General features: G+C 45.7%; 1 protein-coding gene across 1 annotated transcript in view; it reads left to right on the top strand.

Moving 5' to 3' along the window:
* Window positions 1-23,387, top strand: part of TMEM255B (transmembrane protein 255B) — a gene marked incomplete at its 5' end in the record, with an annotated part of 61,339 nt that extends 37,952 nt beyond the window's left edge. The window contains 5 exons of the mRNA XM_009698526.1: window positions 6,139-6,219; window positions 10,070-10,155; window positions 12,406-12,565; window positions 17,930-18,073; window positions 23,220-23,387. Coding sequence (XP_009696828.1) covers window positions 6,139-6,219; window positions 10,070-10,155; window positions 12,406-12,565; window positions 17,930-18,073; window positions 23,220-23,387 — 639 coding nt within the window. The remainder of the gene's footprint in view (window positions 1-6,138; window positions 6,220-10,069; window positions 10,156-12,405; window positions 12,566-17,929; window positions 18,074-23,219) is intronic.
* Between the last annotated feature and the right edge of the window lie 3,790 nt (window positions 23,388-27,177).

Here is a 27,177-nt window from a genome sequence, read left to right as displayed (position 1 = left end):
CTTAATTTCAAGTAAGATTCAGATTTTTTTTTACAGTTCCTGCCTTTCAGGCATCTCTCCGTAGCACTCAGGACTTTATTTTCTAGCATCTGGACTTGCTTTCAGGGTCGTCGTTTTTTGAAACCTGGAGGTTTGTAGCAACCACAGCATTCCAGATTGCTGTCAGCCAAACGCTTACAGCCAATTTATTAGGTGTTTTGAGTTTGTTAGTGAATGAGAGAGGTGGAGATGCAGTGGCTGGTTCAAGTACCAGCCCCTTTAGCGTCCCTGGCACCGACTGGAGGAGCACATCTGCTCAACCCAGTGCAGCAAAGGCCAGGAGCTGATGCCTGGCACTCCCATAAGAGCAGCCCCTGAGGTTGAAGGGAGAGAAGAGAAGCCCACTGAGCCCGGTGGTGATGGTGGGCAGCCCCAGGCACTGGCCTGTCCAAGGAGGCACCTTTTTCTCCGGGAGCACGTGCTCCGTCCTGCTCCGAGGCTCCTGCAGCTGAGCAGTGACCCCTCGCTCCCTAGCTGCTCTCTGAAATGCAAAGGTTATGAAAATACTGCCATTACTTACAGAAATAAATTTCCATGAGGCATATGAGGAGTAGTATCTTAATAAGTATCTGTAAACTATGTGTACAAAAATTTAACATCTCATGAATTATGGGTAAGGCGTTCTGTTGGTCTACCAGGAGGTTAAAGATTCTTTATCAAGCACAAGAGAAGATGAGTCTGTAAGAAACTAGCCAGTTTGGAGTGGTTATTGTAATTAGTTTATTTTCTTTTCCATCAGTTGATGTGGGTTCAATATTTGGAAATCTGGAATCGGAGAGTTCAAGGGGCGTTATTATTTCTGCTCTTTTCTTAAAATAGTGAAATTATACAAGATAAATTGCTTTCTGAAAGCCTCTTCTGCTCCAAAAATTGCCAGCTGAAAACTGAATTGCATGTTTAGCTGCCAATGAGTAAAAGCCCAAAACAATTGTCAAAAAAACCCACCCTTGTTTCTGATTCTGGAAGGTATGATCATGTGCTTGATGTGGGAGTTGCAAGGCTGGGGAGCGAACAGAAGTGTAAGATGTTTTGTTTCTTAGAGCCGATACCCCCTCACCGCAGGATTGAGGATACCGACCTGTACCGTAGACTCACAAGTTCCTCAATACCCATCTTGTCACAGCCAATATGGAAGCTGTTCATAACATTTTGAAAACACACAATTTTTTTTTTGCTTACGAGTGAAAACACAAAGGTGTTTGTCTTAATCACTCCTGTGAATCCTTGGGATCTCCTAGCAGCGGTCTTCCTCAGGAGACACCCATCTCATTGAGAATGTTGTTGAAAAAGACTGAGAAACAGCTCTTGGTCGGAGAGAGACAGGAATGACAGAAGATCTGCAGCATTTGCTCTCGTTATTTGTCCAGGGTGGGATCCAATCAACTCTAGCTCAGGTCCCCAGACAGACAGCCGGTCTGCCGCCTTTCCCAGACTCCTAATGTGTTGGCACCTTCTTTCCTGAGATGCTTCTGTCTTTGGTCTGAAAGCTCTCGGGTCTGTACGCTCCCATGTGCTCTCGGACAGTCAGTGTGAGGCAGGCACAGATACCTGTGCTCCATCTAGCCCTTCAGAAAAGCATAAAAGCTAGTTGCTAATAACAGCTATTTGTTGGTATTTGCATGCCTGCTTTCAGAAAGTCAGCAGAGCGCCTGATCTCGAAGGGAGTGATAATCTCCAGAACACCCAGCTGTTGGCACAAGGCTGAGCTGGCACTGAAGGGTTGTGTTTTGGTTTGATTTTAGGATTAAACTTGAAAAATCTTGGCAGGTCCCTCTCCTATTCATTGCTAGCTATGCTGTAGATGAAAAGGACCTACAAAAATACTGTAGGAAGAAAACAGAAAATTAGAAACTTCAAGCTAATGAGCCACTAAAAACATTAATCTGGTTTTGGACTCCTCAGTTTTATCTATATTCGTCTTTTACACGTGCCCAGGACCATTCTGTGGTCCCCAGGCCAACTGGCATGGTGAAGCCCACGTCCTTACTCTTAAAGTCTCCTAGCGTCACAGGCAGCATGGCAATGTCCAAATTACTTACTGGGAATGGTTCTTGGCCCACGCTAATTTCCCAGCCATATCCAGAAATGGTTTTGGAAGAGTGATAGTTTGCCCAGGCCAAAGCCATCACAGGCACAGTTCTAACAATTTAATGGGCTAGATGATGGAGTTTCAGGCCTGGGAATGTTCCCTGGCACTGGTTAATCTACATGTCTATCGATGCAGCCATGGAAGCTAAGACTAAATAAATACTATAATTGGAAAAAAATAGCCCTCACTATATAATTATTTCAATAAATTATTAGCCATGTTTTGTATCTGTGAACTATGGCATGAATTTCAGTCAATACAGTTCATCCTATACCTCAGTTTTCAAAAAGTGGACTTATACGTAAGGGAGAAGGAATTTTCCCTATGTTATCCGAAATATATGTGTTCTCCAAGGAAACTAAAACTGGAATAGAAAAATCTACTTTCCATACCTCAGTTAAGAGCCATACAACTTCTTGCCCACAGACATGATATTAAATCCACCAAAGATATTGTTCAAAGAATACTTTCCTTAACCAAATACCAATGTATTGCAATGCTCCCACCATCAAAGAGAATGTGGGGGTTTTTATTGTATGGTCTTAAGAGAAAGCAACCAACCAAACCGAACCCCTCTATATTTAGACCAAATCTCCGCTTCTTTGGCATCAAGCCTGCCCTCTGAGCTGTCTGTTCATCGCTCCCAGGTTCTTACACACATGCAAAAAAAAATGTGGAAACAAAAACTGTGCAAGAACAGGGAGAGCTACAGTTTGCTCTGTAGGGTTCAAGGCTAAGCCGTTCTGATTTCCCTGAAATTAAAGGGAATTGCTGAGCGTCCAGATTTTTTTTTTTGACACCTCTGAAAATTTTCTAAACTTAGACTGATGGCAATCTGACTGTATCTGCCCATTATACACAAACACACTCATACATAATTAGCTAAGAAAACATCTTTTCCAGTGCTCAGGACTGAATAAAACCCATCCATTTTGCCTTTACATCAGTAAATAAACCCAAGCATGCAATTACATTTTTATACAGAATTCTTCCTCTTTTTGCCCGCCTACTGGTCTCTGTCCTCTGCCTATACCAGCAGAGCTCTGACCAACAGATCTTTCCCACCTGCCCATTTCCAGTTAGAGAGAGTTACTCAAAGAAGGAGAGAAAGGGAATGCATTATTTATTACGTATTAATATATTACACATTAGCGGGAGGTATTGCATAGCTCTGTTCCAATAACAGTGGAAGCTGAGGAAGTTCCTGGTATCAAAGGATATCCAATTAGTTAAACAGAATATTGTTGCTATATACTTTTAAGGAACTGTTACTGGATGAAATATATATATATATACTTACATATATAGCATGTAAAAGTAGCTCAGTCTCTACCAGTCTAGGTGTAAGCAGTAGAACGAAGTAGAGTCAGGGACTGGTAGATATCCTGTATTCATGCACAGTCTGCAGTGAGCACTATGAAAATACAAGGTATTTTATGAGCAGTCTGTCAGGAATATTTTTATAGCTTTGAAGTATGTCTCAGCTGCCTTTGTTATTAAAGAGACCTGTAAAATCCAGTGGGTGCTAATGTAGTGTGACATACTGTTGGATAATTTTTAAACACTTTTTAATGTCTGTGTGGTGCCTTATTCATATAAAAGCCTTAGTAGACAGACAGACGGACAGACCAGAGCACCTCTGTGGCCTGAAAATCTAATTCAAATGAAAGCTTTTACCGATGCAGCCTTTCGGCATCCCCAGCGTACGTCTCCTTAAAAGTTGCCTACTTTTGGTGTTGAGTTCTGTGGGTGTCTGGATAAAGTCAACGTTACCTAATCTTTGTTATTTTTATACACTCGATCATCGCTCATTTATTTTGATGTGGGGTTGCCAGACTGATTGCACATATGAATCCATTTAGAAGAACAGACTGAATCAGAAAGCTGGCTTTACTAGCGCAGCAGGCTTGCTTTTCAGAATTAGGTGCATGAAGGAAAGTACTTGTTTGCCATGATTGTGCATGCAAATGTATGAACTGTATTCACAGTGGTCGCTTCCACGTCACAGCTCTGACCTTTGTGCTGCGCGGCAGCGTGAAGCCATAGTCGCTGGTATGGATTAATCGATCACCTCTCTCGCCAGGGAACAGCGCTGCTTCCAGTCACAGGCACACTTGGATGGAAAGCATGTTTATCTTCTCCCTCAAAGACCAAACCAATAAAAGGACTAATTTCTTTTTTAAGAGGAAGGAGGTATAAAGGTAGGAAGGCTGTGTGAGCCAAGAGATCAGGGCTAAGGTGAGAGTCTTCCTCTACTTGATGGAGGCAGATTAGACAGCTCTCTCGCTGCCTTTGACAAGATATAGAGGTGTCTGAGGGGAGGATCACAGCATTCAGGGCCAGACGCAGCCTCGTCGAGTGATGTGGTGGCATCACTCATCACGGTTGGCGTATGATACTCTATGAAAGAAGGGCAGCGCAGCCTTTGGCTGATACTATGCTTGCTGTGCTACCAGAGAAACTACAGTCCTGTTAGTCCTCCCAACCAGATCTGTCCCTGGAAGTCATGGCTAAAGGCAAATACTTTCCCAGGCCTATAGAAGGATGTTGTCCTAGTTCAAGACATGGCATGCTGTTTGTGTGGTATTTGCTTTTCCTCTAGAGAAAAAAGAATTATTGAAGCATTTTTTCTTACGCTTGTGTAATATAAATAACTGGGTTTGGGTGCATGAAGCTAACCTTTCCCTGACCCTTGGGAGTTGGTGTCCAAACTTCCTTGGGTTTGCCAGAGTAATCAGAAAGGCAAACACGCTGGTGGATGAGCTTTATTCATTTTTCATTCCTGCCTAGCTCTGTATTTTAACTGATTATGTATTTTGGGTCAGCAGATTTATACAGTTCACACTTCATTATCCGACAAGCATAGAATATTCAGAAGTGATCTTAAGTGGTGCAGATCCTTCTGCAATTTCTGGGTTATTCCTGGATGGGTCATTAAAGCTTTAAAATGCAGTGAAAGTTAATCAGCACAGATTTCTGCTAACAACTTAAGTAGTCCTTTGCCTGTAAGTTAGCACGAAAAGAGGGGATGGCAGATAGTAGGTTTCCATCTTCTCCCTTGGAAGTGGTCTGACTGACGTATTGGGGAGCACTTGAGTGCTTTTGAAGGCACAGATCAGGACTGGATGAGTGACAGAAAGCTGAAAAAGATTTTTTTGCCAATGTAAGTCATTCCCACACTTTGCTTTGGGATAGACATCTGGCCACAAAGGACTCTTCAGTCATCAAATCCTCCCTAGGCAAATATGGTCTAGTCCTGAAACGGAGTGAGCTATGTACCCTCTAGCCTTCAAAATGACAATTCGCCAAATTTGGAAACACACATCTTCCATCTGGACAATGGTATTTCATTGTGTTCTTCCTTTATATCAGCTTGTGGGAGCTGTTGCAAGCAAAATACGAAATACGAGCAGTGAATGCATCTTTTGCAATAACCATAAATGGAAAATAAGGCAAAAACAAACAGTGCAAATGACCTCCCCTTTATGCCTTCATTTCTTCATTATTCTTTGTTTTGCTTTTGGGGATTAAAGTGTGTGTAGGAAGTGGAATGCTTAAAGCACTAGCTATTTTACTTTGTTTTCACTATGGACATTGTTGGAATCCTTTAAAAAGAAAGTCCCATATCTTGAAGACAAATAGCAAAATAATTCTTTGTGCTAGGTAAGAAACTGTACCAGGAACAAGAGTGGCTGGACCATTCTCACAGAGCAGTACTGTTTGACATCAAGCAAGGAAGTGGTTAAATCCCAAGGGTGATGTCTTCTTAAAAGAGGTGACTGGTACAGAGCAAAATAAATGATACTCACACAGCTTAGTGGCAGAGCAAGGAAGGAAAATGTAGCCCTGAGGAGAGCCATTCTGGAAGGAAAGCCAACACGGGGGGGTGTGAGCCGCTTACCCCAGTGTCTGCGTTGGCTTCAGCTCCACAGAGCTGTAAGCATCTGGCATGGGGACATGGGACAATTTCTCCAGACTAAGTACTTGTTTGGCTGTTTTTCTCTTTACAGGAACCCAGACCTTTGTATAACAAAAGATGCCAGTTTTATTCAAGTGGGATAGGATTCCTATATGATGCCTACCAGACAGAGGTAAACAAACTCACCTCATCACATGTTTGTTTCTGCTCTGCTTGTCTGTGCATGTAGGTCATGGTTTGATAGAAACCCTGTTTTTTCTCCCACAAGTGACTCCCCGCTTGTCCAAGCCTCTGATGATTGCACATTGTTACAACCGGTGAGGTTTTGAGTCATCATCAGTGTTCCTATCCAGTACTTTACTCTGGGACTGGAATGATTCCTAGTCCATCTATACTGTATAATAGCTGTCTGGAATGTATTTGTCACATTGGCATCTTTCTCTAAGGAGGTTTTTGTAGACTTCAAGTGGAATAGGAGATATTGAAATGAATCCATTTGCGTTGTCCAGAAGCCTTCAAATCTTCTCTATATTTATGCAGCATAGGCCAAGAATGTCAGCAGTTTGAATGCGGCTTTTTCATTATCTCAATGACATTAACATGATCGGAAAACTGCCCATACCCAAATGGCTAGCCTCCTGAGAAGTCCAGATTTAGTTTCTTTTCCTATTTTTCATTTTATTATTGTGGTAAATTGGTGGGAGTGAAAAGAAAATCAAGCAGAGCAGGACTAAGAACAGCTAAACAGTGGTATAACTTACAAGAGGCCAGATGTCCTTTATCACTGTTCCTCCCATGGCTAAGCAAAAGTGTATGGGGAACGTTACTGTTAATAATTCTAGACAGCTTAGCAAAGTGCATTACCAGGTTAAGCAGCTAATATGCCTCAAATCTTGCTGCTAGGGCACCTCGTTGTTGATTCCCGAAAATGTATGACAAAAATATTTCTTTGACCTCCTTGCCTAAAGACCTACCCGGACAAACTTAGGATTTGTGACAACACCCTTTCCTCTAAGTTTTACTCCATCGTCTTCTAAAGTGTGCATGCACACTCAGACACAGACATGGCCTGAGAAACGCTTCTGATTCCTGTAATAAGCACGTAGCTGGCATCACACCAACCACAACTCCCTGCAGGTGACCCCAGCCTCGGGCTTCTGGCCAGACAGGTTTCCCCAGCTCTGCACATTCTGGGAATGTCTAAAGTTGGGCCACCCAGAGCTCCTTGCTCTATTCCGGCAAAACCCCCATGTCTTTTAGAAGTGTAGTTAGTTTGTAATAACATTCTTGTCTGGTTGTCCACTGATCTAGAGTGAGCATGTGCTAATTCAGAGTTAATGATCCATGGCATCTGAACTTGGCTTTTGCTTTTCCAAAGTTAGCCGGCTAGTGAGCAGGGGACGTGCTTTGCGTGCCAGGCGAACACCTAACTAGGAAGGCAGATTATTTACTGAGTGCAAGTTTCCTTTTGGTTGCCATCTCTAGCCTGTGAGTGCTCCCCAGCTCATGTAGTTTGCCTCTTTCGGTTCTTCTCTTTGCTCAAAGCAGAAAGCATTTGATTTTCCTGCAATTACCATGAGGTGAGAACATCTTTTCAATTGGTGCTGAGGGGATAGACAGGCACAAACTGAAAGCTAAATCTTTGGTCACTGAAATGAAAGAATAGGTCTTGACATGCAGAATACCCACAAGTGTCCTGTTTCCATCACCTTTGCTCACACCACACAGTAATTTGTTTATTTTGGTTTATTCACTGTTCTCCTAGAAAGGAGTGTTTTGCTCTTTGCGTGTTTAAAAATGAGTGATAAAAATAGGCAACTACAGTAATTCCCTTGGCCAATAATATAAAATGTCTTGTAGCCTAGAAGCAGCTAAAGACATCCTTAAGATCTTGCTGATCTCCCTCTTTTGTACTTCTGGCCTTCTACAGCAATAAGGGGCAAGCTGGCCTTGTTGATGCTTGGAGAGGGGAAAACTACTTTTATTTCTTGTCATCAGAAGTGGTCCCCAAAGCCATGCATCAGAACAAAACACCTTTTTAGCAGCCCACTCCATCTTACAAAGCCTTCTGATCCCGATCATGCACGTATAACGGGAAAAGCGTATTTTAGCTATGCAGGTCCTAGGTCATTTTGACTGCATAAGGGGGTCAAAGCCAAAGTCTTAAGTTCCACTCAGTGGAAAAGCACAAAATGGCTGTAGCAGCAGATGCATTGGCACACTCTGCCCCAGGATTGGTTTTCAAACTGCTTTGAGAAGTAGCCAGGTATGATGTTTTGGTCACTTCTGAGGTGGATCTTGATTAAGCCGATGCAGTCGTTGAGGGTAGCGCACTCCTCTTCTGCAGTAAATTGCAGCTCAGACTGAGGACGGCTGCAGCTGAATGTGACTTCAGCCCTCATGTGAAACTCCGGTAAGTTCAGACACAACAGAACAAAGCTGATGAAATGAGATCCTATCTCAGGGTGCGATATTCTTGTGACAAGTGGGATGTGTCCGTGTCAAGCTGTGAGCTCCATTTCCAAATTGCAACCTAGGCTGAAACCATCCTTTTATAACCTAACTTCCATTTTGGGTTACGTGATTTGTATGAGGCACTAACCACAGGTACAGACTTGTGCTGGGCATCAAAGCAATCCCAAGGCATCATTTTAACTTCCTTTTAACTTTAGCTTTATCACCTAACTTCCACCGCTCAGGCAAATCCTGCTAGGGACAAGTGTGGCAAGTCTGAGACCAGCTGTGAACTTTCTTTGGTGCGAAGTGTGTGTCTTTAGGCTTTCCTTTCTGCTGGGAACAAACGTGTGAGGGGTACGGACTCATAAACAGTGGCAGTTTTCACACTAAAAAGAAAGCACAGATCCAGAACTCAGGAGCTGAGAAACCTGTGGTTTAACATCTCCCGTGGAGCCTGTCCCGTGGACTAACACATTCATGGCTGAGCAGAACTGTCTGACAGAAGCTTGTCAAAAGCAGGCATGTATTCCTAAGCGTGCTCCTTCTACTTTTTCATTATAAGGAATTTTCCATTCAATAATACATTTTATGTGCACTTCGTGAACAAAATACTTCTCAGTGGTTACAGTACATTTTTCTCTACCAAAATAAAAACTATAGAAAGAATGTATTTTCTGACCTGCTAGCTTTTAAAACCTGACAGTTCTCCATGATTTCAAAGCCAATAGGCTAAAAATCTCAGGGAAAAAAAGCCTTATATATAAAATATTTCAGTTGGTCTCTAGTGCCAAATAGAAGTGATTAATGCTTACCACACGTAAGGAGTCATTAAAATGATTTCTTGTCTGGCTGGAGAGTGGCTTACGTGTGCCTACCTTTATTGTTCTAACATCTGTCCGTCCCTGCAATTCCTGCTCACACGAATAAACCTTTTCAGTTTTCTATTTGAGAGCCTGCAGTAAATGGTACTTATTTGCTGGAGTGCTTGGATCTTTTCTGAGCGGTTTTGTTTGTGGGTTTGGAGATTGTTCTTCTTCTTGTGGTTCCTAATTATTTCCTTCTTCAGGAGGTTGTTACTGAAAGGAGAGCGCTCCCATTTATTGGAAGCAGTTCAGATAAATTGGCTTCTTTGCCCCTTTCCCCACTGTAGTGGAGTGGTGTTCTTACCCACTTCAGTGGCTTGCTGTGGTGTATCTCTCAAGACCCATGGTCCCTGCATCACAGCCGTAGGGATTCACGTCTCGCAGCTGCAGACTCTGGGTCTCAGCAAAACAGCACCAGGCAACGCAGCAAAGTGCTTGAAAACTCTGGCAGCCCTGGCTGCAGGTCGGTGCTGGGGGCTCTGGGCTCCATCGCGCAAATGCCCTGAGACTGTCCCGCTGAAACTCCTGGGAGCTCAGGGGTGTCCTTCTGCCCAGCAGTCATGGATTTTGGAATCTTAGGATCTTTCTGCACAACCGGTAATAAAACCTGACGCTGCAGTAGCTGCTTCTTTGTGGTCAGTTGGATGATTCACGCAACACTAAAACACTGAGAATAAAAGTCAGTCTTTTCTTTTTTGGCAGGTGACATGTTATACCTTAAACAGCAAGTGCCAGCTGAAAGTAAAGAGTAACACGTGCTATTGCTGTGACCTGTACAACTGCGAGAAGTAAGTACCTGTGTGCAGTCGATGGCCTCTCAGAAATCCTTGGTTGGTTGTCCCTTCTCTTAAATGATGGGGGGCCTTAGGCCTGGAGAAGCAACACAAGGGGTTTGTATGCGGCGCAATCCAGTTCCTCTGCGATTGAAGTCCTGATGCCGGCACAGAAGAGGTCAGGGGTTATGTATTAGTGTTGGCTTTATTTCAGTTTCTTTTTCTTTAAAAATGTCCATAAGCTCTTTACTGTGTGATCAAAACTGACCACTTGGTCATAGCGCTGTCAAGATTTACTGTCAATCTTGCAATGCAATTTTCCCATTGGATTTCATTAATCCTTTTTTTTTCCTGCCAAACTGGGGGAAAACAAAATGAATAGGAACATAGGTGTCCATGAGCAGAGATCATTTTGTAGGCATATGCAGAGCTCTTTTGTTAGCAACGGCCTCTGTAGGCATGAGATTTTGCTAAATTGTCATAGGATAGAATCAGAGGGTCTTGTGAGTGTTTTCTGAAGCTGTCCATGCAAAACAAATGCAATGGGAAAGATGAAGCATGCACAACTCTGGTACCTTTTCTATGATAGACAAATGATGGAACATCATAGTTGCAATGCAGTGTGTTTACGCTGAGAATGCTTCCTTCCATGGGACACAACTAACTGCGGCACCTAACACTGAATCGAACAGCCCGACCCAATACAGAAAAGAACAGGGGTTTCAAAGGGGTGAAAGCATTCAGAGTTATCAAATAAAGTGACTGAGACTCTGTTGCTTAGAGCACAAGGTAACAACAAGGAGAGATCAGGAATACTCCCCCTCCAGATGGAGATCCTCAGTGCCATTTTTCTAAGACATTATTTTTTTTCTGAAACACCTGGGACTGATCACTGCTGTGCCAGTATTCACTGATACAATTAAACACGTGTGTTCTGCCATCATCAGCAATCCACAGTGGACAGCAAGATCTTATGGCACTGGCATGGACAAATGCAGAGTAAAGAACCAGTCCTGCTGCTCTACAGACTTGGCAATTCCAGTTCACAGGACGGCTAGAGAGCGGCAGGAGGAGACACAGTCACAGGCAGGGATGCGCTGTCGGCCCTGCACAGGCAGGACCCCAAGTCAGGTTTCCTCAGCCTCACGGCAGCTGAAGCTGTAGGTTTATTTAGCTAAGCAACGTCTGGGCTCATGGTAGGGCCCAAGTAAGCTCAACGGTAGTGGATCCACAGTGCCAGAACCGTGCCCCACAACAAATGACTGGACATTTCCAGGAATTGTTGTGCTTGGCTTCGTTCTTCCCAGAAATGTTGTGGGCTTCTCCACGCTGCTACCTTCCTCTGCAGAGTTTTCCTTAACCAGCATCTCCACTGCTGCCCCGTGTGCTGGGGATGGAGGAACAGAAGAATGAGCACAAACTGCTCGCTTCTGGTTTCCACCATAATCTGATGGCAATTTCCTAACAGTGCAAAACCAGACCTGGCGTTTAAAAGATCTTTCCAACTCAAATAGCTGCTCTAGGAGCTCGTTAGCGGGCTAGCATTAAGGCAGGTACTAGAAAGAACTGCAGGAAACTGTGGTTTCAAATTTGCAGTAGGGTATTTCTGACTTTTGGCAAGACAATGAGGATTAACTTCACAACACACCTGATTTACAATAACCAGGGCAGTGTAGAAATGCAAACAAAGATTTCTGGAGAGTACAATCCATAGTGTAAAGGCACGTCCTTATACTATGCTGTGTTGCATCTGTTAATTTAGAACCGCAGACACCATAAACAGAGGTAGCCAGCTGGCAAAATCTCCCTTCCTGTGGTTGAATTAATGCTTAAGCAACTTGCCTTCCCTAGTTCCAGCGATGCCAGCAGATTTCCAGGTGAGCTGGGAAAAAAAGCAATGCTAAGCATTGCTTAGCATTTAGCATTAGGTAGCTAAACGACAAGGGCAGGATCCATATGCCAGGACGATGCCTGTGTTCAGAGACCCTGAACAAAAAAAAAAAAAAAAGAGTCCCTGCTGGTGCAGAACACCGGTCAGCCAAACTAGGGTTGGTGTCAGTTGGACTGCATGTTTAACGCTGGCGTTAGCAGAGCCAGGTTTTGTCTCCAGCAGAGCTTTGGTGGTCTGAGCGGTGTTTGGTGGGAGCATGGACGAAGTACTTTGCCAAAGAGGAAAGTAAGCGGGAGGGATTCAGGTCCTCTGGTGCTCTGTATTATGTGCAAAACCATTCCCACCGCAGTGACGTTGTCTGCATTCCCTTTCAGTTCAGAGCAGTCCTCCGGCTACTATGAATTTCTCGGTGTGAGCAGCTGTCAGGACGTGGTTCACCTGTATAGGCTGCTGTGGTCCTCTACAGTCCTCAACATCGTCGGGTTGTTTCTGGGGATTATTACGGCAGCCATTCTGGGGGCATTTAAAGACATGGTAAGGCTCACAGTCTTCTGCCTCATGTGAGGAATTCTGTGCTTGTTGACGTTACCAAATGGGTTAAAACCAAGGAAGCATAAATGTATGAAGGAGGCACTTTAAACGTGTTCCCTGTGTCATCTGGGAGTCTGGAGTCCTATCTTTAGGCTAAACTGTGGCCAGCTGCTCACAGCTAAGTAGGTCAAGCCTGGTCAAATACATGAATGGAAGGGAAAAATCAGGTGTCTGTGTGAACAGATGCTGGCCATTCACTTAGTGGCATCTCTTTTTTCTTCTAATTCAGCAGTGAACACGTGGGCCAGCACAGAGTTCGAGGACACTGGTTTGTAACTAACATGTAAAACTCAAGTCCTAGGTGTGACTGTTTAACCTTAGGCAGTTCTTTTCCCAAGAATGGGGATTAACTCTGATGTACCAGGCAAGTTTTTATTTAAACAGTTGTATTCAGGTCACATTAAGCTCCTCCTCTGTTGCACTAAGGAATGCCACCCTCTCACGGCTCCCTGTGCCACACCACCGTGTTGTGCTGATGTGCACCACTGCATTCAGAAGAGGCTGTGCGCGAGGAGGGATTCTGTAACACAGTGCCTCGTCTGCCTAGATTTTCTGACATGTTAAAAGGGTGAAATAGCTGTTCCGGGGATTATCGCTGTTAGTGGTCATGTTTGCTAAAGCAGTGCCTAAAGCCCAGCCAAGTGGCTCGTGATTTACTAGGCACTCGGAAGAGCAGATGGTCCCAGCCCAAAGAGCTTCCAGACTAAATGGGCAGAGGCGTGAGGGTGGAGGTGAAATGCAGGAGCCAAAGGGAGGTGTGAGGGCAGCACAGGCCGTCTTAGATCCATGGTGGTTCTGGTGACTATTCCAGAGGAGAAAACTAAATAGAAAGACAGGTGAAAGAAAAGAAGAGAGGGATGGAGCAGGGAAGAGAAAGCAAGAGAGATGGGCAAGATGTGCACTGGGGAGGGGGCAGACTAGAGGGAAGGGGCTGCTCAGAGCTGGCAGCCAGCGAGCCAAGGACTCCGTCGGACTGGAGGCCATCCAGGCCCTGCTCTGACCACCCCGTCTCCCTTAGCAAGCACGTCCAGGCTATCTACAACATGTGCTGGGTGCTTAAAACCATGTGACAGAGCGGGGCCATACAATTTATTTGAAATTCACCTTTGTTAAGGGTTGCAAAATGTTTTCTGGAAGTATTCCTCTCTCTAGCTTAAGGCAAACAAGCACACTGAGCCTTTGCATGTAAGAAATGTGCCGCTGAGCTGTTCTTTGTGCGAGGGAAATCTTGCAAGGAGTTGGTAACAAGTTGCAGCCGGCCAGTAAAGAGTCGCTGCTGCCCGATGGGAGGGAGTGGAAGCAGCTTTCCCAGTTTAATTCATCCCCTCCCTGTGAGAGGAGCAGTGGTGGAAGGGGAGCAGAAACAACCACAGGGGGAAACGAGGGGAAGAGCTGGTAAATGAGGAGGGGAAGGCAGGCATCATCTACAGTAAGTCCTTGGTAGAGCACTCCGGCTTGCCAGTGCTGCTAAGTCTTTTTCCCTGCCTAGCAGATGGGTATGAGTGCCTCCGCCGAGCGTGGCGGTGGGAATTGCTAGTGCTCCCCTGGGCTGGGGAAGGGTGCAGAGAACCAGCCTGGACCCACCACGTGCTCAAACCAAGGCTTACCTGGGATTTGGGCTGCTGCTTCGTAGGAGGGTGAGCTCCAGCCCAGGCACTCCTCTGTGCTACACGGGGGCCATCACTGCGCTGCTCGCGAGGGATGCCAAGCCAAGGAGACGTTCCGGGCAGAACTGGGGTCTCCATGACCTGGCACATCCCCTTGCTGGGAGGCAGAGCCTGGGTCAAGGTCTGGGCCCTCTGACCGGGAGGTGTAAAGCCCTGCAAGGAAATGGCAGCAGCAGCGGACGGGCAGCTTCCCCCAGTCTGTCAGGGCTCCAGCTAAAAACCTGATCTGAATAAGCTGTTTAATGTCCCCTCCGCAGCGGGAGCAGAAAAAAACCCCTCACTACCCTAAGGGAAAGATGAGTTTGTGTCAGTCACCTCAGCACAGGAGCCGGGCTATGCTTGTGAAAGTGCTACTAAAGCAGCAGTCCAAAACGCAACGACCGCTCCTCGCTGCTGCCTGTGCTTCTTCAGGGTCCTTTTGGGTGATGTACCCGAGCCAGTCTGCCGCTCGCTTCCCTGACGAAAGGAGTAACTCTTGGGGGAGGTGAGGGGGCCAAGAAAACATCAAGCAGAAGAGGGAGAGAAAGAGGCATGGGACTGAAATTAGAAAAAAACCCTTCAAAAATGTGGAAGAACAATTTTCTTTCTTTCGGGATGTCACCTTCCCACAGAAATGCTCACTGGCGTTTTGCAGGGAGAGCTGCAAAGCCCACTGAAACGCCGCAGGGCATGGCGCCGGCGTTGACTTCCAGAAAAGCGGGGGCCAGGCTGACTACTCAAACAAAACCCATCGTGTTTATCTCTGGGGAGCGCTGGCAGCCAAAACATGTTACCAAGGGGAGAGTTTGCAAAATAGTGCCATTGCCTCTAAACCCATCACGTTTCCTGGAGAGAAAAAAAGAAGTGTTGTTTTGGTTGTTGCGGGTTTTCTTTCTTGTGACAAATTCCCTGCGGACCCTGGCACGCTCGCCGTGGTTTTGCTGCCTGCCAGAAGGCTGAGCTGCCTCGGTGGGAAACATCTCATCCTCTCCTGACCCCCAAGGTGTCAGCTCTCTGTGGCCCCTGCGTCACCCGTGGGGCTGTCCTCCGTGATCTGCTGGGTGCTGGGGGAGCTGCAGCAATTCCAACGGTACCCTTCTTTTCAGATCGACAGTGTGCTTGGATATAGGACGCCGGCTAGGCAGTTACCTTAAAGTCACCTTTAACAACAATCAGATTAAGATATAACGTAAATAGAAGTATGTACATGGAGTATCCCAAAGGGTAAAACACCGTGATTATTTCTTACAGAAGACGGAGGTCAAGAAATGCAGGGAAAACTTCACAGGCTGGTACTAAGAGATAATCTAGAAACTCCCTTCCCTGCCCCGGTATTCATCTGATGACTTGTAGATGTTTTCCTGACACACCTTGCCAAGGAATCTGCCTGCCCTCAGTTTAGGGTTTTTAACCAGAACTACTGATGGTTCTGGGGGGGATTGCTTTTTAAAATTTTTTTCAATTAGTCTCCTTCTTGGAGTCCTCAGGGGAACCTGAACAGATTAAATATCATTCCCTTATCCCCTCACCTCTTCCCTCACCCTGCTCTAAATGTAAAGGACAACAAAATGAACCCCTAATTACTGAGCTACTTGCCCTGTCTTAATGCCTTAGTACTTGTGCAACTAAAGGTGCAGTCTGAGGTTAAAAGTAGTCATAGCTGAGAAGTAAATGCTTTGGCGGGTCTGTGTCGCATCCGTGAGCTGCCCTGCCTTGCTCTGCAGCCCAGCACACAGCCACCGACAGCCTCTGTCCCTGAGCCGAGGGGCCCGCGTGGCACTGGCAGCGTTCCCCGGCCAGTTAACAACTCCTCATCTCTTCGACTTGGGTGGTGGTTCAATTAAAACGTCTCCGCCTACCCTTGTATTTTATGTGACTAATTTAACATAATGTCACTACTGGAATACTTGATAAAAGCATCTAACCAGCTTCAATACCTGCAAATCCTTGCTGGCTCCAGGCTGAGACCAGATAGCCTGATAATAAGGTGCTTTGATCATGGATGATGCCCCAAACCTGTCTTCTGGGACTGCTGTGATGTTCACCCTTAGCAGCTGGAGAGCATTGCTGCTAGGGGTGGTGGGAACGTGAGAGGACTGAGAGAGGTACCTGGGAGAAGGACAGCAGCACCCAAAGGGATCCACACCGCAAAACGGTGACAGATGCAGACCAAGCATCTGTGTTTCATGTTGGGCAAAAAAACTGTTTCTTGTCACGTTTACATCCATAGGCGGAAGGCTGTGATGGTGCCAGAGCCTCCCTCCTCCGAGGAAGGGCACGCTGGGCGTGGGCCCAGCCCTGGCCGGGGTGAGCCACGTTGCTGCCCTCAAACCTTTGGGTCCGAGGTGATCTCGGTTTAGCTGCCTCTTGCTACTCCTGCCTGAAAGGCAGTGCCTCTCTGTTTCTCCTCACCATATCCACCCAGCGGGACAGACGGAAAGGGGGTGCTTTGAGGAGGGTACCTTGAAGATGAGAGACTTGCCTTCTCCCATGAAATAGGCTTTCGGACCCAGCCTTTCTCTCTGCCAGCTCCTGGGGTGCTACGTTTCTCCAGAGAGCTAAGGCCTAGGTTGTCGGGTAACCTCATGTGGTACACCCGTGACCTAGACAATGTTTTCCATGTACAAACACAATTAATATACCTCTTTCTCAATCACAGGGAGATCTTACACTGCCTCCAAAGGATGCAGTGGTTTATGTCTTTCACTGATAAATCTGAAAGGAAATGCCAAAAAAAAAAAAAATAATCCTGGCTGCTGCTTTCAGCATTTGTCTGGCAACACCGTATTTTATTATTTCAGTAAAAAGAAAATTGCATGCTTTCATGTAGAGGAATCTGCTAATAAAAACAAAGGAGAGAAAAGAAACCACTGGCTTTGTCTCACTTTGCAAAGCAAAGGGACATGAAAATCTTTCACAGAGCTCTACTGTCCTTCACAAATGGTTATACAGCAGAAGGTTTTAGGATTTAACTCCTTTCACATTTACCTTTTGCTCTTTTTTTTTGGGTCTCCCTGAGTTGTATCAGCTGGTTTAATATTCTTCCTGCAAACCTCATCTCACATTGCAGTTAAGGGACACGCCGATAAAGCCATGGGATATGATGGAGGATTTCATGCAGTAGGAATGAGAGATGCACATGGGGGGTGGTACCGGCCAGCCAGCAGCAAACTCTGTTTCACAGGTGAGAGGGAGCTGTGAAAGGAGAGCAAGTGGTCTGGAAAGGGAGATCTTTGGAGATCTGTGTAGGAGAGCAGGGAGGAAAGACATGAGGGCATCAGGTAGTTACTGTTGGAAAGAGTCTGCAGCAAATTGTGAAGGGCTGGGTGGTTCGTGCTGGTGTGGATGAGAAGAGGCTGTGCTCCTCAGGGTGTCTCGGGTCTGGAGTCCTGCCAGTGCTTCTGTAAATGGTGCTGGGGAAGCACCAGCAGTCTTTTTTCCAAGGGAAGAAGATTAAAATAGCTGTGTATTTCTGGTCAGAAAATTCACTCCAGATATACACCCTCCTCTCGTTCCGTCTGCTCCTTCTTTTTTTGTAGTACTGGTATTGTGTTGGAAAATAGAAACTTGTTAAATTGCCTAGTTGCTTGTGTTAGGACCAGTTCCTACTCCGGCCCGCTCTGCGCTTTGCTGATCTATTGTTGTCTTCTGTGCCCAACAGGTACCTCTGTCCCAAATCGCTTTCAGTGCAGCACCTCCTCCTCAGATCCTGTACAATCCTGCCCAGCAGATCCTGACATACGCTGGGTTCTGTCCTTCTGCAGCAACTATTTCTACATATCCATCCTACCCATTACCCCTTCAGGTACAGTACAAAAGGGCGACCTTCTTCCTTCATCAGAAAAGCATAAGCTGCTACTCAGTGCAAACTCTGCAGTGGTAGATCTTGGCTCCTGGGGGTTTGAAACAAGGTAAGGAAGTTGGATCCGCACTCACAGGTTCATCTCTGGGATGACTTAGTCTGGGCCTGGTTCTCAGGTCTGTTCTCAGATCTCAGGCTTTCGCTGGTTGTCCTCTGGACTCTGTCTGCTGCCCAGGAATCCCAGCGTGGGCTTAGAGCTGTGCTACGGTAGTCACGAAGGGGAACACAGCCCCCATGTCGGGCAAGATAAAGCAGCGACAGAGGCGTTGGGGAAGCCAAAGGAAGCATCTGGTACACACAGGATTTGGCAGAAAAGTTTACAGACCTTAGCCCACCTTGCTCTTAATATGGAGATATGTAGGTTAGGACTCATCAGATGGAAAGGAGACAAGAGAGGGGAGGAAATAAGAGGTCTGTGAAACTGAGTGATACGGAAAGGATTGTGGATGGATATTATTAGTGATAACTTCACACAAAGTTTTGGTTGTCTCAGTAAAGCTACTAGGTGGCAAGATGAGCCAGAAATAGGAAGTGTTTTTACCCACCAGGGAAGATTCGAACGCCACAGGGTGTTGTGGAAGAGTATAAATGAGGAGTTAGGAATATCAGCTGCTGTTAAATCCAGGGATCCAGGTGTCACCTGCCGCCCAGCAAGTCCCCAAATGGCTGCCTGCTGCAGGAACCAGCGGAGGCTCATCAGAAGATGGAGCCCTTTTTCTTGTAGCTTCCTACAAGCCTCTGCTACAGGCCACTGCTGGGAGACAGGTACAGAGCGGCTGTGGCCGTTGGCAGAGGTTTCTGAGCCTCCCTGACCAGAGGCAGCTGGCCTGAAGGCAGGAGAGAGCCCTGCCAGAGGTGCAGCTTTCTTCTGCCCTTGCGGGAGGGGATACAACACGAGCCGAATCAACAGTGCTTCGCCTCCTTCAGAAGGATGAGGTGCAAGCCGTGCTCCAAGCCTCTGCTGTGTCCAGCCAGAGCTGGCCTGGAAAATGCAGGGAGTGGTGCTGAGGATGGTGTTGGGTTTTTTTATTTTATTTTTTTTTTTCCCCAGAGTGAGGTGAAGAACGTAGAGTGAGCTGCTAAATAACTGAATGTACTGAGACCCTGGAGCAATCATAGGAGTTTTTAGATGTTTTAAAGCACATTAAGACTGCTTTGTTCCATCCAAGGAGTTATTATACTTTGGCTGTGTGGTGCTAGACCAGTGGGTACCACAAGTTTTGCAATACTTCTTAATTGAAAACACTGCATGTTTAGCATGAGCTCGCTGTGGACCGGCTCCCCACAGCCTCTTGGGCTACATCTGTTCGGGGCCAGGCACAGGTAGTGGGACGCGATGATCATCCACACCAGTGAATTGTTAGCAACCTCCTGCTACGGGTTTGGCCCAGATCACCAAACAGTCTCCCAGCACCACTCAGGAAGGGGTCAGAAGATGGCAAGGGCAATGGATCGTTCCCAGTAGGCAGTGTGCGTACGGACAGTCACGCTGCTTTGGTGGTAAGAGTTCAGCTGTAGGGATGTGATAGGTGCTGTGCCAGTTGGCTTCACAGCCAGAGAACAGTCCTTGGCACGTCTTATTTATTAACATAAATGGGGCCAGGCACTTGTTGAGAGGAAAAAAAGAACATCTCTTTTTGTTTGCTTTTCGCTGAAAAGCTGTGCTGTTCTGCAGAGTTCAGTTAGCACGTAGCCAAGAGTAGAGAGAGAGAGAAGGGGATGAAAAACAGATGAAAAAAAGCAATTAAGCTGAAAAGATGCATGTAAGTAGTCATGAGGATCAATTGTAACTGTTCAGTCCTCTGTCCAGTGAGAAACAGAAATGCATCACATTTACCCCAAATTCTTAACTGCATTCCAAAATAAACACAGTTCTTTTCCTAGATTTCTACTTTTTCTAAAAGAAGTGTGTTCATCTGTCTTCTCTCCCCCTCATAACATGCAGAGGCAGACACACCAGCTGCCCTCAAGCCAGAAGAGGTTAGCAAGGAGCACTGGGCTCCACAGGGAAAGCACTTAATCCTTTTCCTGGGGGTGGGTGGAATAAAAGCAAGCCGCCTTCCTGCATATATGAGCTCATTATGTTGTAGTTTGGAGAAAAGTAATTTCTGCATCAGTATATGAGTTAAAAAATCATAATAAACTTACTCAAAGCTACAAATGATGAATGTTAGAAGCAGGCCCAATTAGAAACAGCCAGAAACTGAACCATCATCTGCTTCCATTACTTGAGAGCTGTGGGCCGAATCCATGGGGCTAGAGGTCTTCAGGACCCATCTAAGTCCTGGATTCAGGCCTTCACGAGCCCTGCTCAGCTAGTCCTAGTCCTTAAGGCAACTACAGGCCCTGGGGCTGGGATTCATCTGGTTAAACGCAGGGGCTGTCGGCAGGTAGGGATCTACTGCTGCCTGATAATGAGATCAGGCAGCCAGCTGGTCCCTGCTGCCATGCCGGGAGGATCCAGGTCCTGTAGTCCCTGTGTCACATCCATGTGGATGTCTGGGCTATCCCGTGGCATCCCAAAAGGGCTGAACACTTACATGTGGGCAATGGAATTGAGCTCTGGCTGTCCACGGTGTAGAAGACCCTGCTTGAGAGTCCAGAGGGACAGCCACACGGGGATTCTCTCAGGCTCGAGCTGCACAAGGATGTGCCTTTCCACTGACTAGGCGGGATTCAGCTGCTACATGTCACTGTGCTGTGTGCTTAGATATCTGCGTTCTTCCAACTGAGACACCAAAATCTGAGGCTGAACCCTGTATCCTAGGGGTGCACTTCAGTCGCCTAAAGATACGGCGTCTGAGATGGCCTGATGTTCGCAAGACATCCGTACAGGGCTGGCTGATGTGGGCCAAGGTCTACATGAGACTCCCACATATTTCTGGAGCAGCTGGCAGAGAGTGCCCTTGGGCATCTCTAAAGGCATAATGTTTTTCCTTCCAGGCAGACTAAGACCCACCTAAGGGCCTCAAGATGCACCTCTCCTCTCAGTGTTCCCTTCAGCTTGCCAAAGGCTTGGCCGAACACTCTTCCTAAGCCCCTGCATTTACCATTGCCCTGCACCTGCCCCTAGTTGGGGCCAGGTCACATGTGGTGGGTCAGTACAACAAAAAGAGCAAAACCTTCTTCAGCTAAGAGTTAGAGGGAAAAAACAAGTGAGTTGATGCCAGTTAATGAAGTAAAGCAGTGAACAATCAATTACCAACTAATAACTCTAGTTTGAACCCTAACCTCAACCCAAGGAGATCCACAGCTATCATTCCTCCTCCTGGGAACATATCCCACCTGGGGTTAGCCCGGCAGGTAACACACCTAGCCTAAGTGCTTGCCCCTACTTGCATGGACTGAAGTCAGCTCATTAGCTCAAAGGCTATGAACCTGAGTTCACCACTGAGCAGATTCATCCCTAGTCCTCTGCTGATTCCAGCATCTCCCTGAATTAACTGCTTGCTGGAAGGCAAACAAAGGCTTTTAAAAAAAAAAATCACAGCCTGAGCTGGTGGTAAACACTCCTCAGTTCACCTCATGCTTCCTTGTCCACAAGCAGAAATCAGCCGAATGCCAAAAAAAAAAAAGGGTGAGAACCAGAATGAGTTTTGACAAGGCTGTAACCAGCATTTCTTTTGTTTACTGTGGCATGTGCTAACAAAATCACTCATCCCTTACTGGTACGGTTCGGTCACAACTAGTCTTGGTAACAGGCCTGCCAGCTGGTCAGGTAAATGATTAGCTGTGCAGGGCCTGGTGGTGATGACAGCAGTAAGGGTTGTGCCAGTCTGTCCTGCCAGAGGAGAACTCGTCACCGAAGCGATTCCAGGCAGGCGGATGGAAACAGTGGCTGCGGTTTGGGGCGGGAGGGGGGAAGCAACAACTCCAAAATAAATAAAAAACCCAAACCACCCCAAACTACAGCAATGATGTTTGGAGCTGATCTAGCTAGCAGGTCCGTCAGTACACCTGCACTGCCGCCTGGAGAGTTAAGGGGCGTAATCGACCTTCCCCTCAGGACCTGCTCACCACGTCACGCTGCGGTACAAACGCAGGACGCCATTCTCCTCGCCATGGGGCCGGGACCCGGGGCTGCAGCCCCTGCTGACCGGAGCCCCATGGAGAAGCCAGGCACTGTTGCGTGGGCTCTGCCAGCCCTGAAATGCCATTGTCCCAGTGCCAGCCCTGGTGCTGGCCACCTGGATGGTGACTATTAATTTTTTAGCAGCAGGAAGCAGCGTTTATTTGCCTGGATTTTTCATTTCCCTTGAAAAAGATCCATGATTACTGTTTTTTGTTGGGTTTTGTTTTTCAAATTGCAGGCACTTTAGGCCTGAACCTGAGGGGAGCTGAGCACAACTCTTCTGATGAAGCCCATGAACTGGCATGTGTTGGCCTATGAGGGGAGGAGTGAAATCCCAACCCTCTTGAAATCAGTGGCAAAACTGAAAGTAGTGGTAGAATTTTATCCAGAACATTAGTCCCTACATGCATTCTTTTGTTTTAACAAACTCTGCTTGTTCCTGACCATGGGCTGCTTCCTCAGCTCTATTTTTCATGCCTCTTTCAGCCAAAGCCCCTTTATCGCTGAGGCAGCCAAAGTGAAAGACCTACAGGGAGACACAGGTAAAATTGTCTCTTAAAAGGAGTCTGCATTTGGCACAGGAATAAGAGGTTGCATTAATGCAACTATTATAACTGAGGTTAATTACATCTGAGATAATTTAAATTTCACAGTGATGCCTGGAAACGAGCAGCGACACATAACCTCGTCAGCCAGTCAGGTGCAGTGCCTCACCCAGGCAGCCAGAGCATCTTGTCCTCAGAAACTCCTGTTCTGCATTATTGCCTAGCTGTATGCACAACGTCGATTAAAAATGACTGGGGTTACAGATGGAATCTGCCTTGTTTCGCTAGGTGCCATCATTGCTGTATTTAAGCAGGTGCTTCGAAACTAAAGTGAGTGTTGTGCTGCAACTCATGAGAAGTTTAATCATGGGGCTTACAATATAGCACTTACATGGCAAACACTTAATGCAGAGCTGCAAATGGGGTTGTAATCCTTTTACTGAAGAAGGTATTTTTCTTTGTCTATATACAGCCTGCCAGCAATTTTCCAGGAACGTCATCTACTGACATTTCTTTATCAGAAGAAACTCAGCCTCCATCTCAGTCCAGCTCCAGCTATGGTCTTCCCCCCAACGCTCCAGCCCTCTATACGCCGACTTACCTCTTGCCTGGAGAAAAGCCTCCACCGTATGCACCGTAGAACAAAGAATTTATTTCAGGTAGCTGGTAGGCTTTTATTTTGTTTTTAAGAAGCCTCTGGAAACTGTGCTGTGCAGGCCTTAGACTTCCCAAGGAACCCACTGCAGAGTGTGTTACGGCCGCTCTGCTTTTACCCGCATCTCACTGTGAGCAGAGCAGAACCCTGGAAACGCAAGGGCAGGCACATCACCAGTGGGGTGACCAGGCCCATCACCAGTGGGGTGACCAGGCACCACCCAGTTGGCCTGCAGTCAGATGCAGTGTTGCTTTCTTGGCTACCATAAGCGTGAGATGTTTCCTTCTCGGTACTCTGCAAAATGAATTTTCTTCAAGAGGAGAAATGAAGAAAACACTCCGGATATGTTTTCTGCTTTCATAAACCAATGTAGAGGGGTTTTAGCCTGTGTTGTCTGAGTGGGTAGTCGGGTACGCTCCAAGTCAATCATTCTGGGTAGGAAGAGACCAGGTGTTTGCTTGCTTGTAGTATTTATTTAATAACCCTTTTTGGTGAAAGTATTGTACCAATAAAAAAAGTGTGGCAGTTATTTTACAATAAAATTGACTGTGTATATTTATACGGTACCTAAGGCTGTGTATATTTGTAAGGACAGGAAAACAAAAGAACAAAGGGAAAAGTACCCTACCGAATAGTTCCCTCTTTCAAGTTTCAAACAGGTTAATTTTATTGGGACTATTTTATCTGAACTTTGTGCCAGTGTAGTCTGCGTAGTAAAAGTCGTGTCAGCGTGCTAAAGATGCAATTTCCAGACAGGTATTTTAAGCTGCACTTTAGTGTTCGAATTAATTCCCTTCTAGTCAAAAGAGGACCACAACCAAAACCACTCTATGTTAAACCCCAGTTATTTACTTTTTAAACTGATCAAGACCTGATCCAGGCATTTTACGATGACTGAAACAGAAAGGATGAAGGGTCAGAATTCCTTCTCTCTTTTTTTTTTTTATTTTCTCCTGTTATATAGAGACAAAGATACTTTGACAAGGCTAAACAGCAACACCTGTAGCAGTGCCATTGACAGGAACAAAGTCTTATCCCTACCCCCTCGCTGTGCATCACATCAGCTGGGATCCCCTTTAGCAGACGGCGGCCGTATTTCGGGGCAGGAGTGGCTACCCCAGCATGAAAAGCCATCAGACCGCCCTGTCCCTTCACTGCCTTGCGCAGGAAGGGTGGTGGTGCTCCTTGCTCTATGGATCTTACAGTCTAGACAGCAATGAAGCTATAGAAATTTCCTGAAAGGCCAAAGAGCAAAGCAGGGAAAGGAAGGTATTTCTCATTAACTTTTTAAGCAGCTGCTTCATATTATGAAAATATTAAAAGCCCCTATATAAACACAACCAGCCTACTTGACAGTTTCCTTTGAAAGGACGTGACACCATCAGACCAGCTGAAAATAGAACAAAGAATGGTCATCCTTTTACCTAATACTTTCCACCTTTCAAGAAATTTCTGTTAATTCATGTGTTGTACCTTTATGTATAAAAAGACTATTCAGTACTAATACATATAAGATCAGAGGTTAATTTATATGAACCGTAAAAGTCATATTTTGTTCAATTAAGAAGGTTTTTCTGAGATGCACAGTTTGAGGAGAGTGATGTTAACATCAGTGACAAAGTGCCCTATGTGTATTGTTGACAAGTGAGTTATATGAACCTGGTTGAGAGAAACGGAAGTCAGAGAGGAGACCATTATTTTTCTTTTAAACATTAATTTAAGGCATCCAAAATGCTTAGGTCTTGTGCAAATGCATGTCGTAAGAGCACAGTCACCCGAATCACGAAATAAGTGGAACTACACATGTACTATGAATACTACCAGGGGAACCACCTGGGTTCGTTTTGGGGGCTCAAAGCCCTGAACAGACTTGCTCCCTTTGAGTTGAGCCCCTGGGCTGCTAACAGAACAAAAATGAAATCAGTGTTTCTCCTGGGTTGAAGCACAGCGACCAAGGAGGAATGCTGATCACTTCTTTCCTCTTTTCAATGGCATATAGAAGCAGCTACCTCTTCCTCCAGTGCAGCACTGCTGTAAGGTATTAAAAACAATCCAGCTTGACACAAAAGAACGAATGCCCCTTTTCTGCCATTCTCCAGACTTACAACTTCTGGCTTTCTCTTCTGAACCACATTTTGGGTCAGGGTGCTTTGTGATCTGTGCAAAATACCTTCACATACATGCACACATATGCAAAGTTTTCCTCTGAATTAGATTGGTTTAGAAAATGGCATCCTAGTCTTGCTCACCTAATATTAAGCCTGAAACTGCAGAGTACCATACTGTATCACAGGATCCATGTTTCCAGGATCCAGAATAATTCTGGCCTCATAAATAGTACCACTTACACTAATGCAAAGGTCAGACATGTTTGTGATTCATTTATGCCACATGGTAGTTTTTTTGGGAACTACCACAGAAATTAGACAAAAATGCCAGACATAAGACTATTTTGCTAACGTTTCCTTTGAAAAGAACAAAGTGAAATAGGGTTTGTTTCATCTACTCGGTTTAACAAATAGGTGTCTTCCAAGTTTGCACTGTTTTCATTAGAGCTACTCCAAGCTAAAAAGATGGGAGATGTGTTTTGGTAAAGGACTAGAATAACCATGAAAAAACCACAGAAAACAAAACAGTGCAGTGTGGAAGTGCTATCAATCACCCACAGTCTCTTCAGCATTCCCGGTTCTCACTGGAGATACTAAACTAATGTTTCTTGGGTTCTCCATCATATCACAAGTTGATCCAGAGTCATCAACTCTAACAGAAAGCACTCTCAGGAATAAGATTGTTTTCCTTGCTCAATAAAAAAAAGCAAAACCATAGAACTACTTCTGGGTTTTCCTATCCATCCACGCTCTGCCAATAAGTTATTACTGTCTGGTGAGCAACTATCCTTTCAAGCTTGCATCTGGTCACACCTGAGTGTAAAGAGTCTTTTGACAGGTCCTTCTGTAAGTGTAAATGGGCACGTTGGTTGAAAGTGATAAAGCTCTGGTCTTTTCTGCCCTACTGCATTACTGCTGACTGATTCGGTCATGATACGGAGGTATGATGTCATGCTGCCTGATGGCTAATAGAGTACCTTCCTCTTCTCTGCTAAATAAAGCAGGGATCCTTACCAGGAAATACGTTTCGGATAGTCTTCCCCCTCTTCCATCCTTTCCTCTGCCACAGTTATATCACCACAGCTTGGTCACGGATGTTGTCACACGTGTGGATTATTAGGCTAATCCGTCATCTCCGTATTTGATTAGGCAAAATATGACATAGAATGACTGGGAACAATTTATAAAAGACCTTCTAGAATTAGACCTTTTCCACGTTAACCCTCTGAAGCATGGGGTAACCTTAGCCATCCAGTATTCAGATTTCCAGCGCAGCATATACCTATCTTTCTCAGTTCATTAATCTGATGCAAGACAAGGATCGAATAAAGCAAGATTTAAGTGACTCAAAGCAGGCTCGGCAAAGCCCACCCCAACTTCACAAGGATAGCTTAAAAGTTGAATGCACTTACGGCTCTACAACCTCTCCCGAGTAAACCCCCACGCATATTCTCACCACGCTGCAATTCGCCCTGGCTAACTCTCACAGTCTCAAGCCTCTTTGTTCCCACTGGGCTCACAGTGAATGAGCCAACCTAAAAATTAAGCAGCAAAAACATGTCATCACCTGATAATATTCCTCAATTCTCGACACCTCATCATTTGCTTCAGCGGTTATTGACACAAAGGCCATATGGCTTTCAACGTATTGAGTCTTTTCTTCTACT

This window comes from Cariama cristata, unplaced genomic scaffold (assembly GCF_000690535.1).
Source record: "Cariama cristata isolate BGI_N322 unplaced genomic scaffold, ASM69053v1 scaffold5654, whole genome shotgun sequence".
Classification (NCBI taxonomy): Eukaryota; Metazoa; Chordata; class Aves; order Cariamiformes; family Cariamidae; genus Cariama; species Cariama cristata.
This window is presented reverse-complemented; position numbering and strand designations above follow the sequence as displayed.